We start from the raw sequence: 24,281 nt of genomic DNA, 5'->3' as shown, positions 1-24,281 counted from the left end.
CGGGGTCCTCGTTAATCTGGCTTTTAAATTTGTAGATCAGGAACGATTCTCTTTGTTCTCTAAGGCGTTGAGATGGAAAACCCGATTGCAGAACGAAAATGGCTATGTCGTTAATTGAGTGGCCGTGTTTACTAAAATGTCGAGACATTGGTAGATTAGCTTTCTTTGATACGTCGGACCTGTGGTTGTTGAAGCGGATTCGGAAGGATGTAGCTGTTTGACCGATATATTGGGCCTTGCACTCATTACATTGAAGGAGATAATGGTCTATTTAACTGTAACTCTTCTAACGTCCTTTAATTTTTGTGCGATAGTTAGAATTCCTGCTTTCTACTCTGGTAGCAGTTTCCATTAATTTATAGATCTGGCATCTGCGTCCGTTGCATAGTTGACAACCGTTGTGTTCCGAGGGCTTGTTTAACTTGGCGTTCACAAGTCTGTCTTGGATGTTGCTTGATCGACGGTAAGTAACACGGGGTGGTTCCGGAAACACCTGACTCATACGATGAGATTGGGTGAGGATTGCGTAGTGCCGTTTAAGTATGCGGTTTACGTCCGGGGCATAACCGTTGAAGCTAATAGTGAGGTTTACCGAAGAATTCTTAGCGGCTCGGGGCTGTGTTTGAAATATGTTCTCTCGATCGGTTGATCTAGCTCTGGCTATGGCATCTTTTACGACCTGATTAGGATATTCTCTATCTGCGAAAGTTTCTTCACGGCTCTCAAGATGATTGTCTAGTTCATCATCGTTAGAACATATTCTCCGGTAACGCAGCTCTTGACTATAAGGGATAGCTAGCTTAGTGTTCCTGGGGTGGCAACTCTGGAACGACAGATACTGTTGGGAGTCGGTAGGCTTTCGATGATTCCATTATGTAGTTTAACTTCCACATCCAGAAAATTAACAGCTGAGGAGGAGTAATTGAATGTAAATTTAATACTGGGGAAGTACTTGGTTTAAAGTCGTTAACAAACAACTGAAGGTCGCATTCGGAGTGGGGCCAAATAATGAATATATCATCTAGGAGTCGCTTATATAGGAGTGGCTTCAGTGCACAATTTCTCAGGAACGGTTCTTCCAAGGATGCCATGAAGATATTTGCATAGTTAGGGGCCATTTTTGTTCCCATTGCTGTACCATTGACCTATATGTAGTGTTTGTCGTCGAATTCAAAGTTATTCCATGTTAGGAACAGATTCAGGAGTTCCCTGAGGACAACAATCGGCCTTCCGGGGTTACAGGGCTTATAAGCTGGGTAACCCCGGAAGGCCGATTGTTTCCTGTAATGCATGCCCAAGAATTAGGGACAAAACATAAAGCAGGCTTCACCTAAAACGGCTCCCATAGAGGCTGTGTATTCTGGAACGAAAAACGCGTGCTACGTATTCTTCTGGCAGCGCTTTGCATTCGTTCTCTAATGGCATCTTGTCTCTGCCAGGACAAAACTTTTGAGCAATAGTTTGGTCATGAATAGCAGCTTCAAGGTTCCATTCAGGTTCCAAATTTTGAACCTGCAAAGGAGCCTTCCATCGCCACACGAGCACGTTGCGGCGAAGCCTACGTTCAAGGCCACAGGCAACCACAGGTGGCTCAGCGCAGAAGAGACTACAAGAGAAGACAAACAAGAAATAACAATACGGGGAGCAAAGATTTGTGTGTAACATCACGTGGAAAGGGTATAGGATATAAAAAACTAAAAAACTTGACAGCTGTTAGGAGAACTAACATCGTTGACGTTGTTATAAAGAGCAAACGTGTGTACATTATGGCTTTTACGAAGTCTGTTGGTATGTGCTAAACTGTGAGCAATCAAACAAAACATAAAATAAAGGTGTGGTCGGAGTGAACGGCACAACAACAACAACAATAAATGATGACGATGAGATGGGGTGTTTCACTGCGGAGGTGCGTACCCTACACCACCGCACGTGGAACGTTATGTGAAGATGATGACGGAAGGATGCAAATACAAGAAAGAACTAAAATGAACGGCAGAAAATAGACCAACGACAGCTTATGAAGACATGTACTACTTCGCACAGGAAAATGTGATATCTGAGGTTCTACCCCAGTAAACCATATACGTCCCAGTGACGTCCCAGAAAGGTCTCATACGTCACATTTGTCTCAGACGTCCACGCGACGTCAAATGGATGCACTGTATTTAGAAAAAAGTGCTGTTTGAGGCTTCTCCTGCAGCGATATTGACGTACAAAATGATAATGTAACAAAAATAAAAGAAACATAGTACAATATAATGAAAAAGTAGTAAGTAAAACACTTTTGTGAGTGCACTTTATCGTCCGTTCACTTTCATGCTTGATGTTGGTAATCGACGGCAGCACGCAACGCATTCGTAAAATTATTTTAACTCATTATTAACTTATTTTCTCGTCTTTATTAGTTTGACAGGTTTTACAATATTATGCATAATTTATTTGATGCCAGTCACGCCGCTAGGCGTCCCTCAACGCTAGCGTGCCTCTCCGGCTTCTCCTTATCTCCATATCCAGAGCCAGGAAAAGTGGCAGTGGTAGTAGCGGGACGGCTTGTGATGATGTACCAGCGTGTGTGGTGTTGCCTTGTATTCGCCTTGCATTTGCCTTTTGCTCGGTTTTCTGCTTCGAACATCAGGTGGTGCACTGGTATGCACGAAGGCAGGAACGATGTAAATACTACTTTCTCAGTTCTGTATAGCCCTGTTTCATGGGATCGTGAAACTTTCGGTTGCACGTACGCTGGGCCAAACTTGCAATCCTGCTCGCGTTTGCGTTTTGCTCTGATATATGCTCTAAACATTACCACCTGTAAAATACGGAGTGCCACGTTAGCAAGGCCACGATGACGTTTTACTGCTTTCTTGCTGTTCGCTACGTTGTTTGCCATTGACAAGTGCAACCAGCGTTTTTCGTCCCTTGCGTCCATTCGTATATGCAGCAAGATGCCGAAGCACAAGCTCAAATACTTACAGCGTACGGCTTCCGCGCAAGCCCGTGGAATAATTGCAACTTTGCAATGTGAGCTGTGTGTGCTTAAAATCAACAAATTGTCATGCCGCATCGCCCGCTTCCTCGGTTGACGACACGTACGAAGCAGTCGCGAGCTGCAGCTCAGGTCAGGACGACGCGGGTTCGGCGGCTTTTTGGGGTGACATGACGTACGAAGCAGTCGCCAGCTGTAGCTCAGATCAGGACGACGCAGGTTCGGCGTCTTTTTCGGGTGACATCACGTACGAAGCAGTCGCCAGCTCCAGCTCTGGTCAGGACGGCGCATATGCAACATTCATGCAAAACTGCGTTTCTGCGCCCCCCATGACTGCGGATGGACGCAGTCTATCCGACGAATCAGACGGTACTGGAAGTAGTGACAGTAGTGATATTACATCCGCAGAGTTAAGTGATGACTTGAGGGCATGGGCGACCTGTGGGAATGTCCCACAGGGCCTGTTGTCACTTCTCCTAAAAATCCTTCGCAAGCACTCCTGCTTCCGCGACATCCCAAGCGATGCTCGCACGTTGTTGCACACCCCACGGAGCAGCTCAAAGCATCTAACAAGCTTACCGCCAGGAGAGTATGTTCACTTCGGCCTCACGTCTTGCCTTAGAAACATACTAGAAGCGGTAAATGATATCTAGGGTTTGTGGTTTTCGGCATTTATTTTCAACCCAATTCGGGGGGTGCTTATCGGCATTTATATGGGGGACTATAAATCGGATTTTTTCGGCATCTATATTCCGCCCAAAAAATAAATGCCCGAATACGGGCATCTATTTATTTCGCATGAAGGAAAGCCTATTTTGCGCGCGAAGGTAACGACGAACCGAAAAGAAGTGAATCGATTCATGGTTTCATTAACAATGTCTTTTATTGCCTGTGCCAAACCAGCAAACAAGGAGACTACCTCTTGTTGTAATAGATGCAAGCGTACATCATCATGCTCGCATCTGTCATAGCGGCTCGCTCCTTGCGATTAATAACACTCAGTTTAGAGAACGCACGCTCAACATTAGCGCTACAAACAGGAATAGCCAGTATGCTTAAGGCGCACTGCGATAACAAAGACCATGTGCTGGAACGGGCCGTCCAAAACTGAATAGGAGATATATCCACCTGAGGGGCAGGGCATACAGCATATTCGAAAAACTCGCGCTTTTGTATCATCCATACGAGATTCATCTCGTAGAACAAATAAGAGTAAGTCCTCATACAGTGAAGTGCCTCGAAGTGCCTTGAAGTGCCTCACGAACGGAAACAAGGGTCAATCCAAGTCGTAACTGGAAGGGAGTAGATAGAGGAATACAAAGAACACAGAAATGATCTAGAAGGCTAGGGCAGGGGATGAGCGATCGGCTTTTGAAACCGTTTGGGAGCTCCGTACACTCGTGATCTCTTTTTAACCGGACAACAACAGACCACAAAGGTTCTGAATAGTAAGTTCACTAAAGATAGGTGTGACACTAAGTACGTGTGCTGCCAAAAGGCGGTCACGGACCGCACAACAGAGCTGAGGTCAGGGCACAGCCCGAAGATAATACCACGCTCGAGAAACAGTCGACAACGGGAGATTCCAAGGGGATTTCCCTTTGCGGTTCCAGGAATGGCAGCTGTCAAGATACGAGAAATTCGGATTTTTTCGGAATATTCCGAATCTGAAAAAAATCATTCGGGGGGTCTTTTCCGGCATTTTTCGGAAAATGCCGAAAACCACGAACCCTGATCCCAGCTGAGGTTTCCTTAGTTTTTAATATAGATGGGTTGCCACTTTCCAAAAGCTCCAAACAGGAGCTGTGGCCCATTCAATGCAAAATTAAGGAATTTGTCACCATCCCACCTTTCGTCATCGGTGCCTATTCAGGAACATCAAAGTCGTCCTCTCCTGCAGATTACCTGCGCAGATTTGTTGATGAGATGCTGATCCTACTTGCTGAAGGAATTTCTGTTCGTGGCTGTACGGTACGGGTAGTGTTTAGAAGCATGATATGCGACGCACCGGCACGCTCATACATTTATTGTATAAAGGGGCATTCCGGCTTCTCAGGTTGTGCCAAGTGCACAGACGAGGGACAGTACGACATGAATCGGTCATATTATGCCACTGAAATGTCATCCCTAAGAACTGATCACACATTCAGAAACCAGCTTGATCCTGAGCACCACCGTGGCATTTCCCTCTTAACGCAGCTGCCAATTGACATAATAAGCACTGCACCGTTAGATTATATGCACCTGGTGTGCCTAGGTGTAGTTAGGAAAATGATACTGCTTTGGCTGTGAGGCCCCTTGTCAGTGCGGCTTGGCCCCCCGCGCTAAGGAATGCTTTGAGCACAAAATGCTCAAATTTGAAAACCCACACCCCGCGAGAATTTGCTCGGAAGCCAAGGGCTGTAGAGGAGATCGACAGGTGGAAGGCAACGAAGTTGAGACTCTTCCTCCTGTACACAGGGCCAGTCATTCTGCAGGGTGTCCTTCCCCAGTCTTTGTATGTCAACTTCCTAACGCTTCACTGCGCGACATTAATTCTCACAAAGCACGAACTTTGCCAAAGTGAAAATGGGTACGCTGCTGCGTTGCTTTCCACTTTCGTGCGAAAGTTCGCGGAGTTGTATGGACATCATCTTGTATCATACAACGTTCATGACCTTCTGCATTTGGCACAGGATGTTTTGAATCACGGCCCCCTCGATTCATTCAGTGCATTCGATATTGAAAATAACATGCAGGTCCTGAAACGAAAGCTTCGAAAACCATCATCGTCAACACTTGCACAGCTCTACAATAGGTTCAGTGAGAAACATAATGCCCGTATCAAGGAGTCATCGAAGCCGAGAATGGAAGGTGCCAGATCTGCTCATAGTCGTGGTCCATTACCTTCATCGTGCACCCTGCCGCAGTACGATGCGTTTGAAACAAATAAATTCACGCTGACAACAAGCGGTCCGGATCGGTTTGCCATGAGAAATGGTCAAATGTTTGAAATAGCAAACTTTGCCACTATGCGGCACACAGGGCAGCTTTGTGTTGTGGGCTGCGAACTTGTTCCAAGTCGAGATTTGTATCAGAAGCCGTTTTCATCGTCTCTTGTTGGCATTCACATTGTGTCAAAAAATCCATGCTTAAAAGTCTGGCCGCTTAGTGATGTGAGAAAGCTAGTCCTTCTGCCCAATGGCCAAGATCTGGTGGCAATGCCTGTGTTACATTTTTAGTAGTAGCTTGCAGTCTACGTATGTTAGTGCCATCAGTTTGGACTTGAACTTGTACTGTGTGACAGTTTATGCACATGCTAACATCTCTTGTAGATGGCATACGCCATTGTTCATTTCATTGAACGAGACGAGGTTGGAATTGTTCCTTGTTCATGGATACACAACAATCGCTGCAAGTGGCCAAACCATCCATCACATATTGTCGACAAGATGGTGAAAAAATCTTCTCCTCCTGGAGACATCTGTGACGACCTTGAAATCCAAGTGAAAGGCTTATTCAGTAAGTGATATTTCCTTAAATTCGAAAATGTTACGATAAAAGAAATTTTTATTTCAAGCGAGCTGGAATGATGCACGAAAAATGCTCCCTCGTGCGGAGTACCACTCCGACCTGAACGACGGCCCCTTACAGTCAAAAAGAATCCGACGTGCAAGAGTGATCGACACTGACGAGGAAGACGATGAAGACCAGTTCCCGCGGGTACCAGACAACTTTGGTAGAGGTAACGTTAAGTAAGGTAAGTTAATGAAGTATTCATGAACATTGTTTGAATACTATTTGCAGCTACACCACGTCCTGGCACACAATGCTCCACCACCAAGTTACCACAGCGCAATGGAGGCTCACAGCATGCAGGTAAATCCAGAAGTACAGGGTGTGCGTCGATATATGCTAGCCACATTTTCGCTTGTAACGCACTTCCTCAAAGAAAGCTCGGGCGTGAGTGAATTAGTTGGAATCCACAAAACTTATGGCGTAACACAAAATTACATGGACAGCACAAGACAATCGAATTTATTTGACCGATATCAGATTCAGGTGTCAACCTGGGCCATGGCGCCACGTCTCGACGAGAGACCTAGAAATCCCTTTTTTTTTTTCCCGTTTTCTTTTCCTATTGCGCACTGCGTGGCCTTTCACAGAGACAAAATGGCCCAGAAGATAATGGAGGCCAGTCAGTCCCGGACCTCGCAAAGAAAGAACTAGGATTTCTGGGTGACGCCGCGAGATGTGGAGCTACTACCCCCACAAACACCTAAAGCAGACGTCTGTTAGCTGTTAGAAGGCAGTCATGTTGTACTGTGCCGTCCCTGTAATTTTGTGTTATGTTATGTGTTTTTTGAACTCGTGCTTCAGTAATTCCAACAGCACAAATAGCAAAATAGAACAGAAAAGATTAATGAATCTACCTTCCAAGTGCGCAAATCAGACTGATATATGCAGCATGTTCAGTTGCATGATATATAAATTGCAGGGCGACAAGTTGCAAAGCATCCTGCTTTTGAACCTTCACTACATCGTACGAACGTAAACATCTCTTATGCAGGTATTCTCGCAAGGTTATTGCCGATAAATTATGGTAAAGCTCGCCATGTACACCTTTTCAGGGGGAGAATCTCCTCCTAGGTCGGGATCTACAGAACCACTGATTGTCGCAGCCATTTGTACTGCCCAGTAAGCCATCTATTTCCATAGCAGTTTTTTTGATTACCATTTTAGTGGTTCATTGCTTTTATACATGTGCACATATTGCGAGCACAGAAGGGCCGAACACACTCCTTCCAGAACTCAGTTACAGACATGGTTTGATATCTGCGTTTGGTTATGGTCATGGAATTCTACGCAAAATTTGTACCATATATGGACGCCACATTAACAGCATTGAGTTTTCTTATGCAGGTGGTGTACCATCTGAAAGCAGCAAGCGTACCTGTGAACTTGATGAAGGTATCTAGCTTAATTTATTTTAACTGATCAGTGTGCATGCTGCAGCAAGTCTTGCATACCTCGAATAATGCATGCTTTGTCATGACAGGCCTCTATATGCAAACCCCAGCAGGTACAACAGCTGAAGGTAAAATTGTGGCGAAGTAAAAGTGGCACTGCCGCTGTGAAAATATGACACTATTGCATGCGTGTGTGCTTCGCTGCATTACAGGTGGTTCAAGCAAACACGTGACAAGGGGACATCAGGCATTGCCATATTACGGTACCTGCTTTTACATTTTTAAGTTGGTATATACTGTAGTTACAGCACCTAATTGGATGCCTTTCTCTTTGTTAGAGTTCCAACAACAGGTCCTAAAGAGCCTAAACATTTTGCGTCTTGGAATGCAACAAGAAAGCGAGCTTTTGTCCAGCCTCGTGCCTCTACAGACTTCCCTTATTGAGGTTCCAAAGTTGCTTGAAAGTCCACTTAACTCTGTGGAAGAACTGCAGTTATTTGAGAAGGAACTTACACCGGAACGTCAAAAACAGCTGGTGAGTAACTAATTTTCCGGTATTTCTTTTTCTGATACACATTCCCAGAACAGTGTCACACTTCAGAATTTCAGAATTTTTGGCGGCATTATAGAATAATGGCAGAATAGAATAATAATAGAATAGATAATGGCAAAGTAGTAGGTGTCCTCACATCAGATTTAATCACCACCGCCACATTGCCAGCAAATGATAAGCTTCAAAACCACAGCAGTGTTGAGTGTGCACATCTCTTTTACAGATACTGGAGCTCTCCCTCCTCGGGGACAATGCAGCAAAGCTTGCAGTGCGTCGCATAATGGCATACGTTCTTACAAACCACCTGGGGCAGCAGTACAGCTGGGAAGGGAAGAAGGGCAAGTTGTCATTCGAGGACCTCTGCCTTCCAAGCATAATTTTGCACTGGTGCTCCAGTACTTCTATCTACATACACTACAGTATAATGAAGTGTAAATATAGGTTACGACAGATGGATGTGATAGAATATACTCCTATAACAAGTGAAGACGTTTGGAAACCGTATAAGGGAAATTATGGCTTTATTATATTTAAAGTGGAAGCCTTGTGGAAGACCGCTGCTGTCAAAACGTCAACCTATCGAGAGAATAGAGAGGTAGAAAGCGAGCTGGTGGTACAGATCCATAACTTAAAAGTCCGAGACTAGCGGACAAAAAACGACCTATCAACCACCCCAAACAACCTATCCTCTATTTAGTTTTCCCCTAGTTTAACTTTTCCAGTTTAAATCTCATAAACCCCTATTTGTTTAATTTCCCCTTACATGATTGCACAGTTTCTTCACTTGTTTTAGACTACAGTAGAATTATAGAACTACAATAAATCTGTTCAGATTCGATTTTTTGTGTGTCTGTGGCACCAGTAAAAACAGATATTGCATAATTCATTTGTTGTACGATATTGTGAAACATACAAAGAATTTGTTTCGTTGCACCACACAGCTGTCATTTTCGCTTCGGTCTATGTGTATTTGTTTTGCACCAACATATTGCATTTCCTGTTTTCATATAGGCAACAATCCACTCCCACAAAAAGCTGTCGCAAACTACAAGGTACGAAGTCGAGCAGGAAATCAAACAGTGGCTACGACATGCAAGGGAAAGAGCAGAACGATCAAAGGGTCAAAGCAGGTAATCAATACTTCATTTGACTTTATAATTATCGCAGGAAAGAAAATGAGCCAAAGACAGTCAAGCACTCTATCACAAGTAATAACAGTTTCGAATGTAAGGTCACCTTTCAGAGATTGTTTGTTCCTGCTAAGCCTCGTGGCCGATAAGTGACATAGGGTGCATATGCTTTTCGTTTTCTTTCTGATTTGCTGTGCATGCTGCTTTTGTTTTGCTGCACACGTAACTTTTTACCACTTCTATGTAGAACCTCTTCACTTTCTTTAATCAAGTAGGTTTCTTCAACCTGTATGTATTGTAGTACTGCACATTTATTGTGCCGTAGCCCTCACTTCACCAGTAAAGTACCTTCCAACTTGCGTCTTTCAGCTCAGAATACTTTTACTGCTCCAGTTTAGTGTAAGCGGGATCGATATTTTGCCTTTTATGCGGATCCGATCACCAATAACAATCGGTTTGCATATTGACAATTTGTGCTTGATCCATTTGTGACATGCAAAATCCATTCGTTACAGTTAAAGCTGACTCTCAAAGAAGGCCTACTAGAAAGTTTCTGCCTGGTATGAGTAGACTGTAAAAATAGTGCCTGTGCAGCCATCACACATTTCTGTTCGAAGAAAAAGGAAGTGCAATTTTGTTCAGAGTGCTTGCCAACCCGGCATCATATTCGACCTTGACATTTCTTTGTTTGCATTTTAAATATGTAGTTGATGTCTACATGCTGTACCTGATAGTCATTCCACAAGTATTGTATCCGAGGTTTGTTAGTTGTGAAATGTTTGTTTCACTTCTCAAATGGCATGTGAATTATAATTGTCACCGTATAAATAGACAGAGACAAGCGATAACCGTTCACTTGCTACTAATATTCAACGTCACCTTAACCGGCTTTGTTTAATGAACGGACATATATCCACTGTTTGTTGTCACATCTATCAATCAAATGTATGTTACGATGTTTGAAGGTTCTCTGTTTTGTGCCGCATACATATATATTTTTATCTCAATATTTCTCGAACCTGATGCAGAGTACACAACATTTTTGCTCACTTCTGTTTTCCTAAAGTGCAAACGAGCACTGTACATGTATGTTTCGCCATTTTCAGTGTAGCAGAGATGCAGCACTGTTTGCAATTTGTTTACCTGGATTCACACAAATGTACGCCGGAAATTTGGCGTTCCCATAAAGGGCACACAGAAGCTGTGTGAAACGTTCTCTATATTATACTGGAGTGCCTCAGTGTGTGCCATTACAGCAGCGTTTGGAGAACAATGTTCTTCTGATTATTTTGGCAGCACATGCACATCATCTGTTGCATAACTTGTAGCATTTTTACGTGTAGTGAATGCCATTATCTGAACTGCGAGGCACCTATTTTATGTGTAAACTGACATTTTATTTTTACTGAGCATACTTAGTGTACTTATTTTTCATTTGTCACTATGGTGATGCAAGAGTATTGCAATTGCAGTAAATAAATGCGTCTGCAGCTGTTCTTTTTTTTTTCTTTTTGATTGCGTGTTAGCGCCACGAAGCAACCGTGGCTATGAGCGGCGTACAGATGTGGACAGACGAAGAGAGGACAGCAGGAAGGAGTGGGGGACACGGGGATTAGTATGCGTCCTGGGCCGACTTCAGGGGGAACTGTGCCGACATTCGTCTGGAAAGTCTTCGGAAAACCCAGGGAAAACCTCAGACAGCACAGCCGGCGGTAGGATTCGAACCCACCACCTCCCAGTCTACAGCACGACCTTGGTTACCACCAACGAGCGGACGCCTAAGCCCACGCAGCTGTTCTACACGGTGTCAGTTTTACCTCCCTATCATTATAATCATTTACATATATGAAATAGAACCTAAAACAGCTGTAACTACGGTATACGCTGAAGTAAACGAAAGGAATTACGTACATCCCATGTTGGTCAGCAGTGCTAAAAGCGACGTCAATGGGACATTCCTGCGAAGTTCAACCGAGGCCCAAATGCTGGTCTCATGGATCTCCCAGGGATATCGCTGTGCTCTACAGAATGCTACCTGGGATATCCTAATATCCAATGTGGGATAGCCTGAGAATGTCACTGGGACAGGTATGGTTTACTGGGACGATGTGCTAACGTTGTCAAACCAAGCTTATCGAGGATAGGTTCATAATTATAGACACCAATGTGTCGGTTATGGACAATGTACAATGACTTCAAGGGCTTCGATGCTGTCATTGGGTCAGTTTTTGAAAATTAGTGAAGCTAATTAAGTATACCATTTTAGTTAGCCATCCAACACTGATACGACCGGCTAGGAAAGATATCCGAGAGGCTTCGTTTCCGTTTCTTCTTCCTCGCTCTCTCCTTGTTTCATTTTTTTTGGGGGGGGGAGGGGAGGGAGGAGAGGGCTTATTAATACCTGAAGACAATTTATGATACAGCTATAGGATGTTACGCGTTCTCGCGAACGCAGGACCCTCTCTAGCGAGGAAAACGCAATTGTAAAGGCGGTCACTTGGCCCATTTGTATTATAACGTATTAATCTGCTCTCTTTTGATCACAATAACACTCGTTGCCTTGTCAATGTCATCTGTATTTTTTAGATACTGTAGATTTGTCGTTCACCTCGAAACTACAACAACAAAAAAAAAGTTAAGAGATCACGACTTTGTGTTGTTTGAGTTTGAGTTTGATTTGCGATCTTCTGGCGACTATCTGTAGCTGTCATCTCTCAAAATGTATCCATCAAAATCCATCAAAATAAGCACAATTTCAGACAACGAAAAAAAGGAAAATATTGTTCTGCGTTCCTGTCTTTTATTTTCCATACTTAATACAGTTAACGCCGTAGTGGATCAAATGTATCTCTATTGCAGCCTAATGCCGCGTGTTTTTCGACAGCCGTACTCTTGGCTTTTCTTTTCGTCTGTGGAGAGGGTGCTAGCAGGTGTGCTGTCTTATCAGCGTTCTTCTGAAGATTTACAATCTTGATCCAGCCGTACATGCTCGCGCTTTCAACAGACTACTTGGGACTGTGTTGTTCGCTATCGCGTCTTTTTTCATTCGTACATCTTTGTTTCTGTAGGTGTGAAGAAAAGTTTATTGACTGGTTGATAAGCAACTGCGTGCACCACGTAAAAGTCAGTTGTGTAGCATCGATTGCTAGTACGTATGAGTCGAATAAATACGAATCAAGCACAATGAAAATTTGATTTACGCATCAGAGTTAGTGACGTCTTCATGTTGGGAAAAACTTCGCATGGCTGCATATGCGATCATAATGTCCTCCTTTAGCTTTGAAGCCAAAATTCAGGGGCAAGGGCACTTCAAACCACCTTACTCAAACTGTGACGCAACACTTGCCTCAGCTTGCCGTCGTCTGGATCTTTGGACGTCGTTCCCGATTTCGTTCTTAGCTCACCTCGCGTCATAGAGTCCACATCTAACATGCGTGACACGCGCTGTTCGAGTTCGAGTTCGACACTTAAACGTGTCCTCTTTCGTCTTGTCTCTTGGATGCCACCTTCTTCCCAGTGCGTGGGGTCACCTGTAGCGCTGATGAAGTTTCTTCTATCCTTAACATATACCATGTTAGCCCATCCTATGTTGCGTCCCATTTGTTTGTTCGCCGATGATGTAGGTTGTCTAAGGCACAATTTTTCTTTTCTAGTCCTTGGCTAGAAAACCATCCTAGTCAACGCTGCTGCATGTGGCTCATCGCGGCGTGATGCAAAAAAAACAACAACATGTATATACGGGGTCTCCTGTCCGTACCCCTTGCATTTGGTTCCCAGATCTAGAAACATAGTTAGGACGTTTAACGTCGCCTGAGGCAGATCTTTCCCTGCAGTATCTTGCTCAAATTCTTTTACCACGCCTCTGAAAAGATCCCATAACTGTGCACGATCATCTCTGGTGTCCGAGGAGAGGACTAGGGTCACAAGGCGTGGTAGATTCTCAAGAGTAAATCGACATTCTTATCTGTTAATGATGTGAATTTAGCAACTTCCGTTTTGCTGTCAGTGACCAGTCTGACGTTTGCGCGAGATCCCTTCATAATGTCCACCAGCTTTCTCACGGATGTGTAATATATTACTTGCATATTCTCATACAGATTATGGATTACCGTTCTAGCAATTATTCGTTCTACGGCATACAGGCAGTCTGAGGACATATAGGAGAGCCCATCTGTTTGTACTCCCGTCGCAGACTCCCAGAATTCTCAGCCGCAGAGCTATACGGGCACAAAAGCTCTTACATACAAGAATAACGGCAGGAACCCGCGTAGAGCGAAGAAGCTTTGGCGACGTCCTAGCATGCTTCCTACTCAAGACAAGACCGCAGTGCTATCATCTTCAGTAGGTACCTTGATGAACAAGGAATGATTTCATTGGATGAAGTATGGAAGGAAAAAAAAAGTCACTAAAATCAAACAACACAATAAGTCAGTCGTTACTTTTGTGTACGGGTTTCGTTGATAGCTGCTGTAATCGCTTTCGCCTTCCTGTCTGTCATGTGGTTAACGCGGAAGCCGTGATGAAGCGGGCAACTCTACAAGATACAGATTGAATTGAATTGAATTGAATGTTATTTCACACATGGTGTGAGAAACTATGGCAAAAAAACCCAAGTGGTTTGACAAAGGCCATAGCTTCTCTACATTCGGACAGCAATGACATAAAATAGACTACATAGACATCATCATAACGGCAAAGCATAATAGGTGAAAAAGCAAGCAAAACACAAACAAAGGAAAAACAACACTAATTACATATAAGCAGTTTTCTAACAAAGAAACAATCTCTTGATGCTGACGTTCTTTAACATGGCAATGTTGATGTTTCTGAATGCCCTATCATTCAATAATGACGGCAGTCGATGTGTGTCTGATTGCAACCCGTATCCAGCCCGACAAAATGGAGGGATAAATGACGGAGGAGTCCTAAAACTGTATACGCTTTCTGTGTATTGTAAAGAAAAAACACGCAAACCTGAATTCCCCGTTTTGACCATCCGTGCATACAGCTGTAGTAGGCGGCAATTATGCAGTGAGCCCACTCTTAAAATCTCAAATTCGTTAAACAAACAACAACAACTTTATTTTCGACCTTGGAGGGTGGGGAGTTTCATCGCCACAGGCGATACTCTACCCCATTGCTGCATGGAATTGGGGGAATAAAATAACGGGGATGTTCTGAATGATCAGTAGAATTCAATCCCTCAACCATACGCATGACTCTCTTTTGGAGTACATCAAGCTTATGCAAATTGGTTTTTGATGTTGTGCCCCATACAAGGATACAATAACTGAGCTGAGAGAAAAATTGAGAATTATATAACATAAACTTCACGTTTGCTGGGAGGATTAGTCTACACTTACTTATTATACCGCTTACCTTACACAGTTTACTTGTTAAATATTGCCAATGATCATTCCATGACATATTATAAGAAAATATTACGCCAAGAGATTTTACATTATTAACACATATTGATTATTTAAGTTTCCAAAAAATAACGGCGACACCAACGAAAAAGGCTTATTTTTGGGTCTGAAAATTATATATTTAGTTTTATCAGTATTTACATGCAAACAATTTTTCGTAGTCCAGACTTTCAATTTTTCTAACAAAATATTACCTTTCGATACTAACTCAGACACTTGAGTAGCTGAAGCTAGTATCGTGGTGTCATCCGCATATATAACGAACTGCACCTCCCTGTCAATAGAGACAATATCATTAATATATAAAATAAATAACAAAGGCCCGAGAATACTTCCTTGAGGGACGCCGGCTTTCAGATCTAGTGTAACAGACGTACCTGCTTTCAAACATACCATTTGTTTTCGAGACCCAAGGTAAGAACTAAGAAGCTCTAGTGCTTTACCTCTAATTCCATATTAATTTAAGTTAGTTACAAGAATATTGTGATTAATGCAATCAAAAGCCTTGTTGAAATCTAGAAAAATGCCTAATGTGAACAGGCGACTCTCAAGGTTGTTTAAAATATATTCTTTTTGACAGAGAAGTGCATGTTCAGTTGGTAATCCATTTCGAAAACCAAACTGTTCCTTAACAATCAATTTATGTTTATCACAAAATTTCAGAACCCTCGTATGGATTATACTTTCTAGGACTTTTGAGAATACAGGCAGTATAGAAATTGGTCTATAATTTCTTAGCACACTTTTGTCACCTCCTTTATAAAGCACCATTACCTTGGCTATTTGCATGGAATCTGGGAATTTCCCAGTGCTTAGAGCTAGGTTGCAGATAAACGTCAACGGGAACACTAAGTGATCAACAGCGAATTTAATTGGTCTAATTTGTAAGGCGTCTGTGTTCGTAGATTTAGAATTGTTGAGGTTAACGACGACGCTACGTACTTCAGCTACGTCTGTACAAAATAAAAATAGTGAATCTACATTGTGGTCAATGTCAAATGTGTCACAATCAGGAATGATAGATGATATTCCGACGTTAACAAAATAATTATTAAAAATGTTCGCCAAGTCACTCCCTGAGGCAACTTGTCCATCTAACACTATACTTTCTATATCATTAGTGTTCCGTGTGCAGCCTATGATACCCTTCAAATTTTTCCAAACCACCTCCGATAGTTTACAAGAAGATTCGTCAAAGAGACGATTGCAATATTCTTTCTTTGCCTTTCGTAACGTGATATTAACGTGATTTCTCAATTTCTTGAATTCCATTAGTTTAAGAGGTTCCCTTGTTTGAAGGAATGAGTTATACATCGCATACTTTTTTCGAATTAGTGCTAGAAGTTCATACGTAATCCATGGTTTTCTGGCACGCTTTGGTTTAAATTTTTTTTTCAGTGGAAAGCATGTTTCGTATATGCGCTTAACAACAGACAGAATAATAATTCCGCGCTTGATGCCCCGGTACGAGTACATCATGAGCCGTGCAGCAGTGGCCGGTTTGCGGCCGCTGTAAGAAAAAAAAAAGGGAACAGAGAGAGCGAGAGAGAAACTTCAGTAGTTGCGTGACATCGGCGAGTCCCGCAAAAGAAGCTGATTTATCGCTCTAAAAGAATTTGTACGCGGAAGGTGGACGGTTGTTGTGCTGTGAGACCTACAGACTAATTTATTTATTTACAAACAAGTACAAGAAACATTTTGGTCACCTGGAACAAACAATGACGACACATACGACATGGAAATTGAAAAATTACTATGCAGCGCAACGGTCATGTCAACCAGACGCGTCAGCCTTCCTCTTCATCTCCCCCTCTTCGTCCCCTCACCGAGCAAAGTACCGCCAGTGTAGGCAGGCAGATCGCTCGAATTTCCACGTCACCCCCCCCCCCCCCCGCCCCTCCAGCGGTCGCATAAACGGTTCTTAAATTGTTTGGCATCGGTAATGGAATGCATATAAGCTCTTGGATTAACGATCTTCTTAGGAATTATTATGATAATCAATTGTCAAACAATAATCATTGTGACACAAACACAAGTTATTATTCGGCGAGTGGAAAGCAGATGCAGATTGAGGTGATGGTAACATGAAAACCTCAGTGCGGCATCCCCCATTGTTCTCCATAGAACCCGCATCATTGTCCCTGATGTTTTGCACATGAAGGTACGAATAGTCGAGCGGCTTCTTGAAAACCTGCTCTTGGAAATGCAGGACGTATACACTGCTAGTAAGTGTGCCACCCGAAAGGAAAAGACACGTCCGTGAGAAAGCTGGTGGACATTATAAAAGGATCTGGTGCGAATGTCAGACTGCTCACTGACAGCAAAACGGAAGTTGCTAAATTCAGATCATTAACAGGAAAGAATGTCGATTTACTTCTAGAGAATCTACCACGCCTTGTGACCCTAGTCCTCTCCTCGGACACCAGAGATTAACGAGCACAGTTGTTATGGGATCTTTTCAGAGGTGTGGTAAAAGAATTTGAGCAAGATACTGCAGGGAAAGATCTGCGTCAGGAGACGTTAAGCGTCCTAAGTATGTTTCTTGATCTGGGAACCAAATGCAAGGGGTACGGACAGGAGAGCGTGACTCCGTATATACATGTTTTTTCGCATCACGCCGCGTTGAGCCACATGAAGCAGCTCTGGCTAGGATGGCTTTCTAGCCAAGGACTAGAAAAGAAAAATTACGCCATAGAGAACCTACATCATCGTCGAACAAACAAAAGGGACGCGGCATGGGATGGGCTAAAATGTCTTACAGGATAGAAGAAAATTCATCTGCGCTGCAGGCTAGGAGATATCAGAAACGTGACATCACGTACTCCGAAGAAGGCGACATCTAAGAGACTAGAGGAAAGAGGCCCCGTTTAAGTGTCGAACTCGAACTCGAACAGCGCGTGTCACGCATGTTAGATGTGGACTCTATGACGCGAGGTGAGCTAAGAACGGAAATCGGGAACGACATCCAAAGATCCAGACGACGGCAAGCTGAGGCAAACGTTGCGTCACAGTTTGAGTATGGTGGTTGGAAGTGTCCCCGTTTATTTTGGCTTCAAAGCTAAAGGAGGACATTCGCATATGCAGCCATGCGAAGCTTTTCCCAACATGAAGACGTCACTAACTCTGATGTGTAAATCAAATGTTCATCGTGGTTCATTCGTATTTATTCGACTCATACGTACTAGCAATCGATGCTACACAACTGACTTTTACGTGGTGCACGCAGTTGCTTATCAACCAGTCAATAAGTAACTTTTCTTCACACCTACAGAAACAAAGATGTACGAATGAAAAAAGACGCGATAGCGAACAACACAGTCCCAAATAGTCTGCTGAAAGCGCGAGCATGTACGGCTGGATCAAGATTGTAAATCTTCAGAAGAACGCTGATAAGACAGCACACTTCCCAAGCAGCACAATGCACTAAAAGTCGGGTGCAATAGGGGTGGACGGTACGTGTCTTATGTTCTTTAGTTTCATGAGTATGTTCAAGGTCTTCCGCATACCCGTCCACCCCTATTGCACCTGACTTTCAGTACATTGTGCTGCTTGGGCTTCTAGCACCCTCTCCACAGACGAAAAGAAGAGCCAAGAGTACGGCTGTCGAAAAACACACGGCAGTAGGCTGCAATAGGGATAGATTTGATCCACTACGGCTGTATTAAGTATGGAAAATAAAAGACAGGAACGCAGAACAATATTTTCCTTTTTTTCGTTGTCTGAAATTGTGCTTATTTTGATGGATTTTGATAGATACATTTTGAAAGATGACAGCAACAGAAAGTCGCCAGAAAATCGCAAATGAAACTCAAACTCAGACAACAGAAAGTCGTGATCTCTTAACTTTTTTTTGTTGTTGTAGTTTCGAGGTGAACGACAAATCTACAGTATCTAATAAATGCAGATGACATTGACAAGGCAACAAGCATTATTGTGATCAAAAGAGAGCAGAGTAATGCGTTATAATACAAATGGGCCAAGTGACCGCCTTTTACAATTGCGTTTTCCTCGCTAGAGAGGCTCCTGCGTTCACGAGGAAGCGTGACATTCTATAGCTGTATCATAAATTGGCTTCAGGTATTAATAAGCCCCCGCCCCCCTCCCCCGAAAAAAAAAGTGAAACAAGGACAGAGCGACAAAGAAGAAACGAAAAAACGAAGCTTCTCGGATATCTTTCTTAGCCGGTCGCATCAGTGCGGGATGGCTAACTAAAATGGTATACTTAAGTAGCTTCACTAATTTTCAAAAATTGACCCAATGACTGCATCGAAGCATTTGGAGTCATTGTACATTCTCTATGACCGACAATTGGTGTCTATAATTATGAACTTATCCTCTTAAACTTGGTTTGACAACCTTAGCACATCGTAGAACCTCAGATATCACATTTTCCTGTGCGAAGTAGTACATGTCTTCTTAAGCTGTCGTTGGTCTATTTCCTGCCGTTCATTTTAGTTATTTCTTGTATTTGCATCCTTCCTTCATCATCTTCACATAACGTTCCACGTGCAGTGGTGTAGGGTACACACCTCCGCAGTGAAACACCCCATCTCATCGTCATCATTTATTGGTGGTGTTGTTGTTGTGCCGTTCACTCCGACCACACCTTTATTTTAAGTTTTGTTTGATTGCTCACAGTTTAGCACATGCCAACAGACTTCGTCACAGCCATAATCTACACATGTTTGCTCCTTATAACAACCTTAACGATGTTAGTTCTCCTATCCTAACGGCTGCCAAGTTTTTAGTTTGTTATGTCCTATACCCTTACCACGTGATATTACACACAAATCTTTGCTCCCCGTATTGTTATTTCTTGTTTGTCTTCTCTTGTAGTCTCTTCTGCGCTGAGCCATTTCCCAAACCTGTGGTTGCGCGTGGCATTGAACGTAGGCTTCGCCGCAACCTGCTCGTGCGACGATGGGGCTCCTCTACAGGTTCAAAATTTGGAACCCGAATGGAACCTTGAAGATGCCGCTATTCATGCCCAAAAAATTGCTCAAAAGTTTTGTCCTGGCAGAGGCAAGATGCCATTAGAGAACGCAAATGCAAAGCGCAACGCAACGCAATGAAAAGCGCTGCCAGCAGAATATGTAGCACGCGATTTTCGTTCCAGAATACACAGGCTCTATTGGAGCCGTTTTAGGTGAAGCCTGATTTACCTTTTGTCCCTAGTTCTTGGGCATGGGTACAGCCACTGAGAATCTTTCATCGTTCGTGGATCATCTCCTCAAGCCCATCCCGTCTAAATTCGACTCATACGTAAAGGATACCAACCATTTCCTTCAAGACATACGTAAAATAACCGTTCCCCCTAACTGTCTGTTAGCAACCCTAGATGTCACTTCACTGTATACTAACATTCCTAATTCAGATGGAACAGCAGCAGCAGAGTGTGCATTTAAGAATCAACCCGGTTAGGGTTATGTCCTCACGGAACTCCTGAATCTGAGCCTAACATGCAATAACTTTGAATTCGACGACAAACACTACATACAGGTCAATGGTACAGCAATGGGAACAAAAATTTTATTGAATACCTTTATTTTTCGTGGTCAACCGCATTCGTTTATTTCAACTTATATATTTGTAACTCAAACGTCGCCATGCCAGTACTGTTTTGACAGCTGTTTCGGCCTTGTTGGGCCTCATCAACAGTACGCAGGCAGGCAACGTTTGAGTGGATGGCGTCCGAAGGTCACGTAACACGTGATTCCTCCCGTCAGGGTGAGAGAACTCACTCACTGAAAGCCCAGTGCAAAGCCAGTGAAGTATAAAAGAAAAAAAATAGCCAGAGCTCTTTGGCTGCACGCATAGCATATGTTTGTAACTCAAACGTCGCCATGCCAGTACTGTACAGCTGTTTCGGCCTTGTTGGGCCTCATCAACAGGACGCAGGCAGGCAACGTTTGAGCAGAGGAGGCACAGTATGCCGGTTTCGCCGCCGCGACAATAGTGTCGCCGCTGGCATTTCCCGCCAAATTCCGGCTATTTACTTTCCATTGGCTCCGGTCCCCCACGTGACCTTTCTCGATCATGATTGGCTGAGGCTCATTTAACCGGTGGATTCGCCCGCGTTCGTTTCTCCGAGGCGCCGACCCGTCTGACCGTTGTGTAGCGCGCGTCTACGTATGTGAGCAGGCGGTGATTTCGTTTCGTGGATTTCGAAGATCTTCGAGCCATGGACGGACGCCTGAATGAAAGGTAAGCAGACAAACGTATGATGGATGTCAGTGATGAGACGTTTAATACTGTCGCCTAACTGTGTGCATGGAGGTACGCCTTGCCCCGTATTACATCACTTTCTGCCGGTTATCAGTCATGATCTGGTTGATGATTCTGCGTGGCGTTACTTGTTGCGTTTTGTTCCGCTATTTAAATGTGTCTGATGTTTAATACACTGGTGTGCATGAAAAGGAAAACAGCGTGCATCGCGTACGCAGGGCTCCTCCAATTTTGCCATTAGTCGACATTAGGCGCGTAACGCTGGCATGTCTTACAGAGCGTATTCAGCCGATTAACGTTGCCTGTGCTCGGGTTTACCATATTATTAACAGGTTCCCTTGTCTTTTTTTTTCTTTTTCATTCAGACACCGACAGCTGTTCGTGGCCCTGCGATCCGCGAGCATGTGGCCCCTGTCACCAGAAAATTCGACAGTTGTGCTGGGATGAAGCGGATGGCTTCTGCGACTCATCACGTGCTATATATATGTATAATAATATCTACTTTCTCCAAACCGAATAGGTTCCCTTAAGGATTGTATAATATGATAGTCACGCTTTCTGTTGCTCGGCACTATTTATTCTCTATTTATTCTGCAGTATTCTGTAATAATCGTGTAAATTTACTTGCATTCAAATGTTGCTTCTTGTGTATATGTTTACCGTGTCAATAAATTTGTACATGTGAATTCCTTCGTCTTCTGGATTTTCATTTTCTGCTTCCCGATAATATTAGCAGAAGGCCTGGCGAAGCGCTCGGAACAGGGGGGGGGGGGGTAGAGAGGATGAGTGAGAGGGTGTGGAGAGGGCACGCCAGCGCACATGCGCAGTTCGATCAGCCAGCGCGCGCTTTTTGGCGCCGTTTTCCGGCTATTTTGTCGTGATTCGTTACGGATGATCACGTGGTCAAGGGGGGCGGTGGTTTTCGTGGCGAAACTGTGGAGGCTACAGCTGCACTCCACTGGTTTGAGTGGATGGCGTCAGAAGGTCACGTAACACGTGATTCCTCCCGTCAGGGTGAGATAACTCACTCACTGAAAGCCCAGTGCAAAGCCAGTGAAGTATAAAAGAAAAAAAATAGCCAGAGCTCTTTGGCTGCACGTATAGCATATGTTTGTAACTCAAACGTCGCCATGCCAGTACTGGACAGCTGTTTCGGCCTTGTTGGGCCTCATCAACAGTACGCAGGCAGGCAACGTTTGAGTTAAATATACTATGCATATATAATATAATATACAAAAGGAAAATATACTTCATATAATAAAAATATACTACATATATATATACTACATATATACTAAATATACTACAATGCAGGAAAAAAGCCATTAAAGAAACAAATAAATGATACTAGACGTGTTTGAAATTCAAACTCACAAATTAACATGGCTTCTATGGCTGCACGCAGAGAAACAGATACTCATGGAACGATGCGGCAGCACCAGAGGACACGTGTTTCGCCGTGTTTGCGGCTCGTCGGCCCTGGGTAGCTGCGCATCGTTCCGAATTGGCAAACCAGGGTCACTCAGCGAGCGATATCCACCTGGGAGGGTGACTGAGCACTCCTCAATGCCACAGTGCAAGCCAGTGAATTATAATGCAGGAAAAAAAGCCATTAAAGAAACAAATAAATGATACTAGACGTGTTTAAAATTCAAACTTACAAATTAACATGGCTTCTATGGCTGCACGCAGAGAAACAGATACTCATGGAACGATGCGGCAGCACCAGAGGACACGTGTTTCGCCGTGTTTGCGGCTCGTCGGCCCTGGGTAGCTGCGCATCGTTCCGAATTGGCAAACCAGGGGTCACTCAGCGAGCGATATCCACCTGGGAGGGTGACTGAGCACTCCTCAATGCCACAGTGCAAGCCAGTGAACTATAATGCAGGAAAAAAAGCCATTAAAGAAACAAATAAATGATACTAGACGTGTTTGAAATTCAAACTTACAGATTAACATGGCTCCTGGCTTGTTGAAAACAGGGGCGTGTTGAAAAAACAGTGTCAATCGGGACGATGGTTGGTCAGGGGATGAACTTACTGCCATTCCGTTTAATGCATTAAGTTTTCCGGTACTAGAAAGTAAAGCACCAGCAACACTCATGCTGGTCAGAATGAAAAGAACATGCCAAGCTGGCTTTCTTTGTGAATTTGAAATAAAAGAAGCAAAAACGATACTGACACAGTATCTAAAAATCGCCAATGGGTCGAAAATGAGTCGAACTCTCTGTTTGCACTTGCTCTGTCTTTGTTCCACAGACACTTCACTCTAACGCCAACATGGTAGCACGGCGGCGGTCAGTGCTGACACAATAACGTGCTCTTTACACATAAAGAGTCTGAGCGCAAGATCGCACCATCCCAATCCAACTACACGCCATGTAGTGTCGTGAGCTGATTAACGTGTATTCGACTGGTAATGAATAATTTCAGTTACTTAAATAACTTAGGCCAAGGTAGCAGGCTTGGTTGACTGTTATTCCTGGTGAGATTCTGCGAACGACCCGGTGGGTGAGTTAAGCCCCCCCCCCCCCCGACATGAGCTGCGTGCAGGGAAAGTCAACCCAAACCAGTGATTCATGGCTATGCTCCTCTTGTAACCGCTGCTAACCTTGTCTTTCATATTGCACAAACTCTTTCAAAAACCTGAACGACCACTGACGCCTTCCTCTCTACTTCAAGCACTGTAACAAACATAGAAGCTTGTTGTAACCTGCCTGTTGTGCTTCATTCGCACCCGTCGCCCCCTGAACCGGTTCGTGAACCGAACCGTTTGGAAAGAACCGGTTTGAAACATTATAATTGCCTTATGGAGCTGAACCGGAACCGAACCCTTATCGCCGAACCTAAACCCGAACCGGACCGTTAACCACTTCGGTTCGACTCTCTGGTTTCAACATCTTGCTTCAGGGCTCCGGTTGCCTGATAATTTGAACTTTCATGACAGCATCAACCTTGAACTGCCCTCAGTTCTACCATGACGATTTCAAGCCATGAGTCAACTAATTCAAGT

At 43.8% G+C, this 24,281-nt stretch overlaps 1 protein-coding gene across 1 annotated transcript; it reads left to right on the top strand.

The window, feature by feature from the left end:
• Positions 1–6,767: 6,767 nt before the first annotated feature.
• Positions 6,768–20,116, top strand: LOC135389401 (uncharacterized). Its single transcript, XM_064619454.1, has 9 exons — positions 6,768–6,841; positions 7,461–7,532; positions 7,594–7,660; positions 7,886–7,933; positions 8,022–8,060; positions 8,145–8,195; positions 8,271–8,467; positions 8,709–8,823; positions 19,881–20,116. The coding sequence occupies exons 5-9, from the start codon at positions 8,030–8,032 to the stop codon at positions 20,114–20,116; spliced, it is 630 nt and encodes a 209-aa protein (XP_064475524.1). The 5' UTR covers positions 6,768–6,841; positions 7,461–7,532; positions 7,594–7,660; positions 7,886–7,933; positions 8,022–8,029.
• The last annotated feature ends 4,165 nt before the right edge of the window (positions 20,117–24,281 follow it).

This window comes from Ornithodoros turicata, chromosome 3, assembly GCF_037126465.1.
Source record: "Ornithodoros turicata isolate Travis chromosome 3, ASM3712646v1, whole genome shotgun sequence".
Taxonomy (NCBI): Eukaryota; Metazoa; Arthropoda; class Arachnida; order Ixodida; family Argasidae; genus Ornithodoros; species Ornithodoros turicata.
This window is presented reverse-complemented; position numbering and strand designations above follow the sequence as displayed.

Coding starts and splice junctions, on each gene's coding strand:
- LOC135389401 (XM_064619454.1), top strand. CDS start 8,030: ATGCAAACCCCAGCAGGTACAACAGCTGAAG. Junction 8,196..8,270: donor TCAGGCATTGCCATATTACG/GTACCTGCTTTT, acceptor TCTCTTTGTTAG/AGTTCCAACAACAGGTCCTA. Junction 8,468..8,708: donor CGGAACGTCAAAAACAGCTG/GTGAGTAACTAA, acceptor TCTCTTTTACAG/ATACTGGAGCTCTCCCTCCT.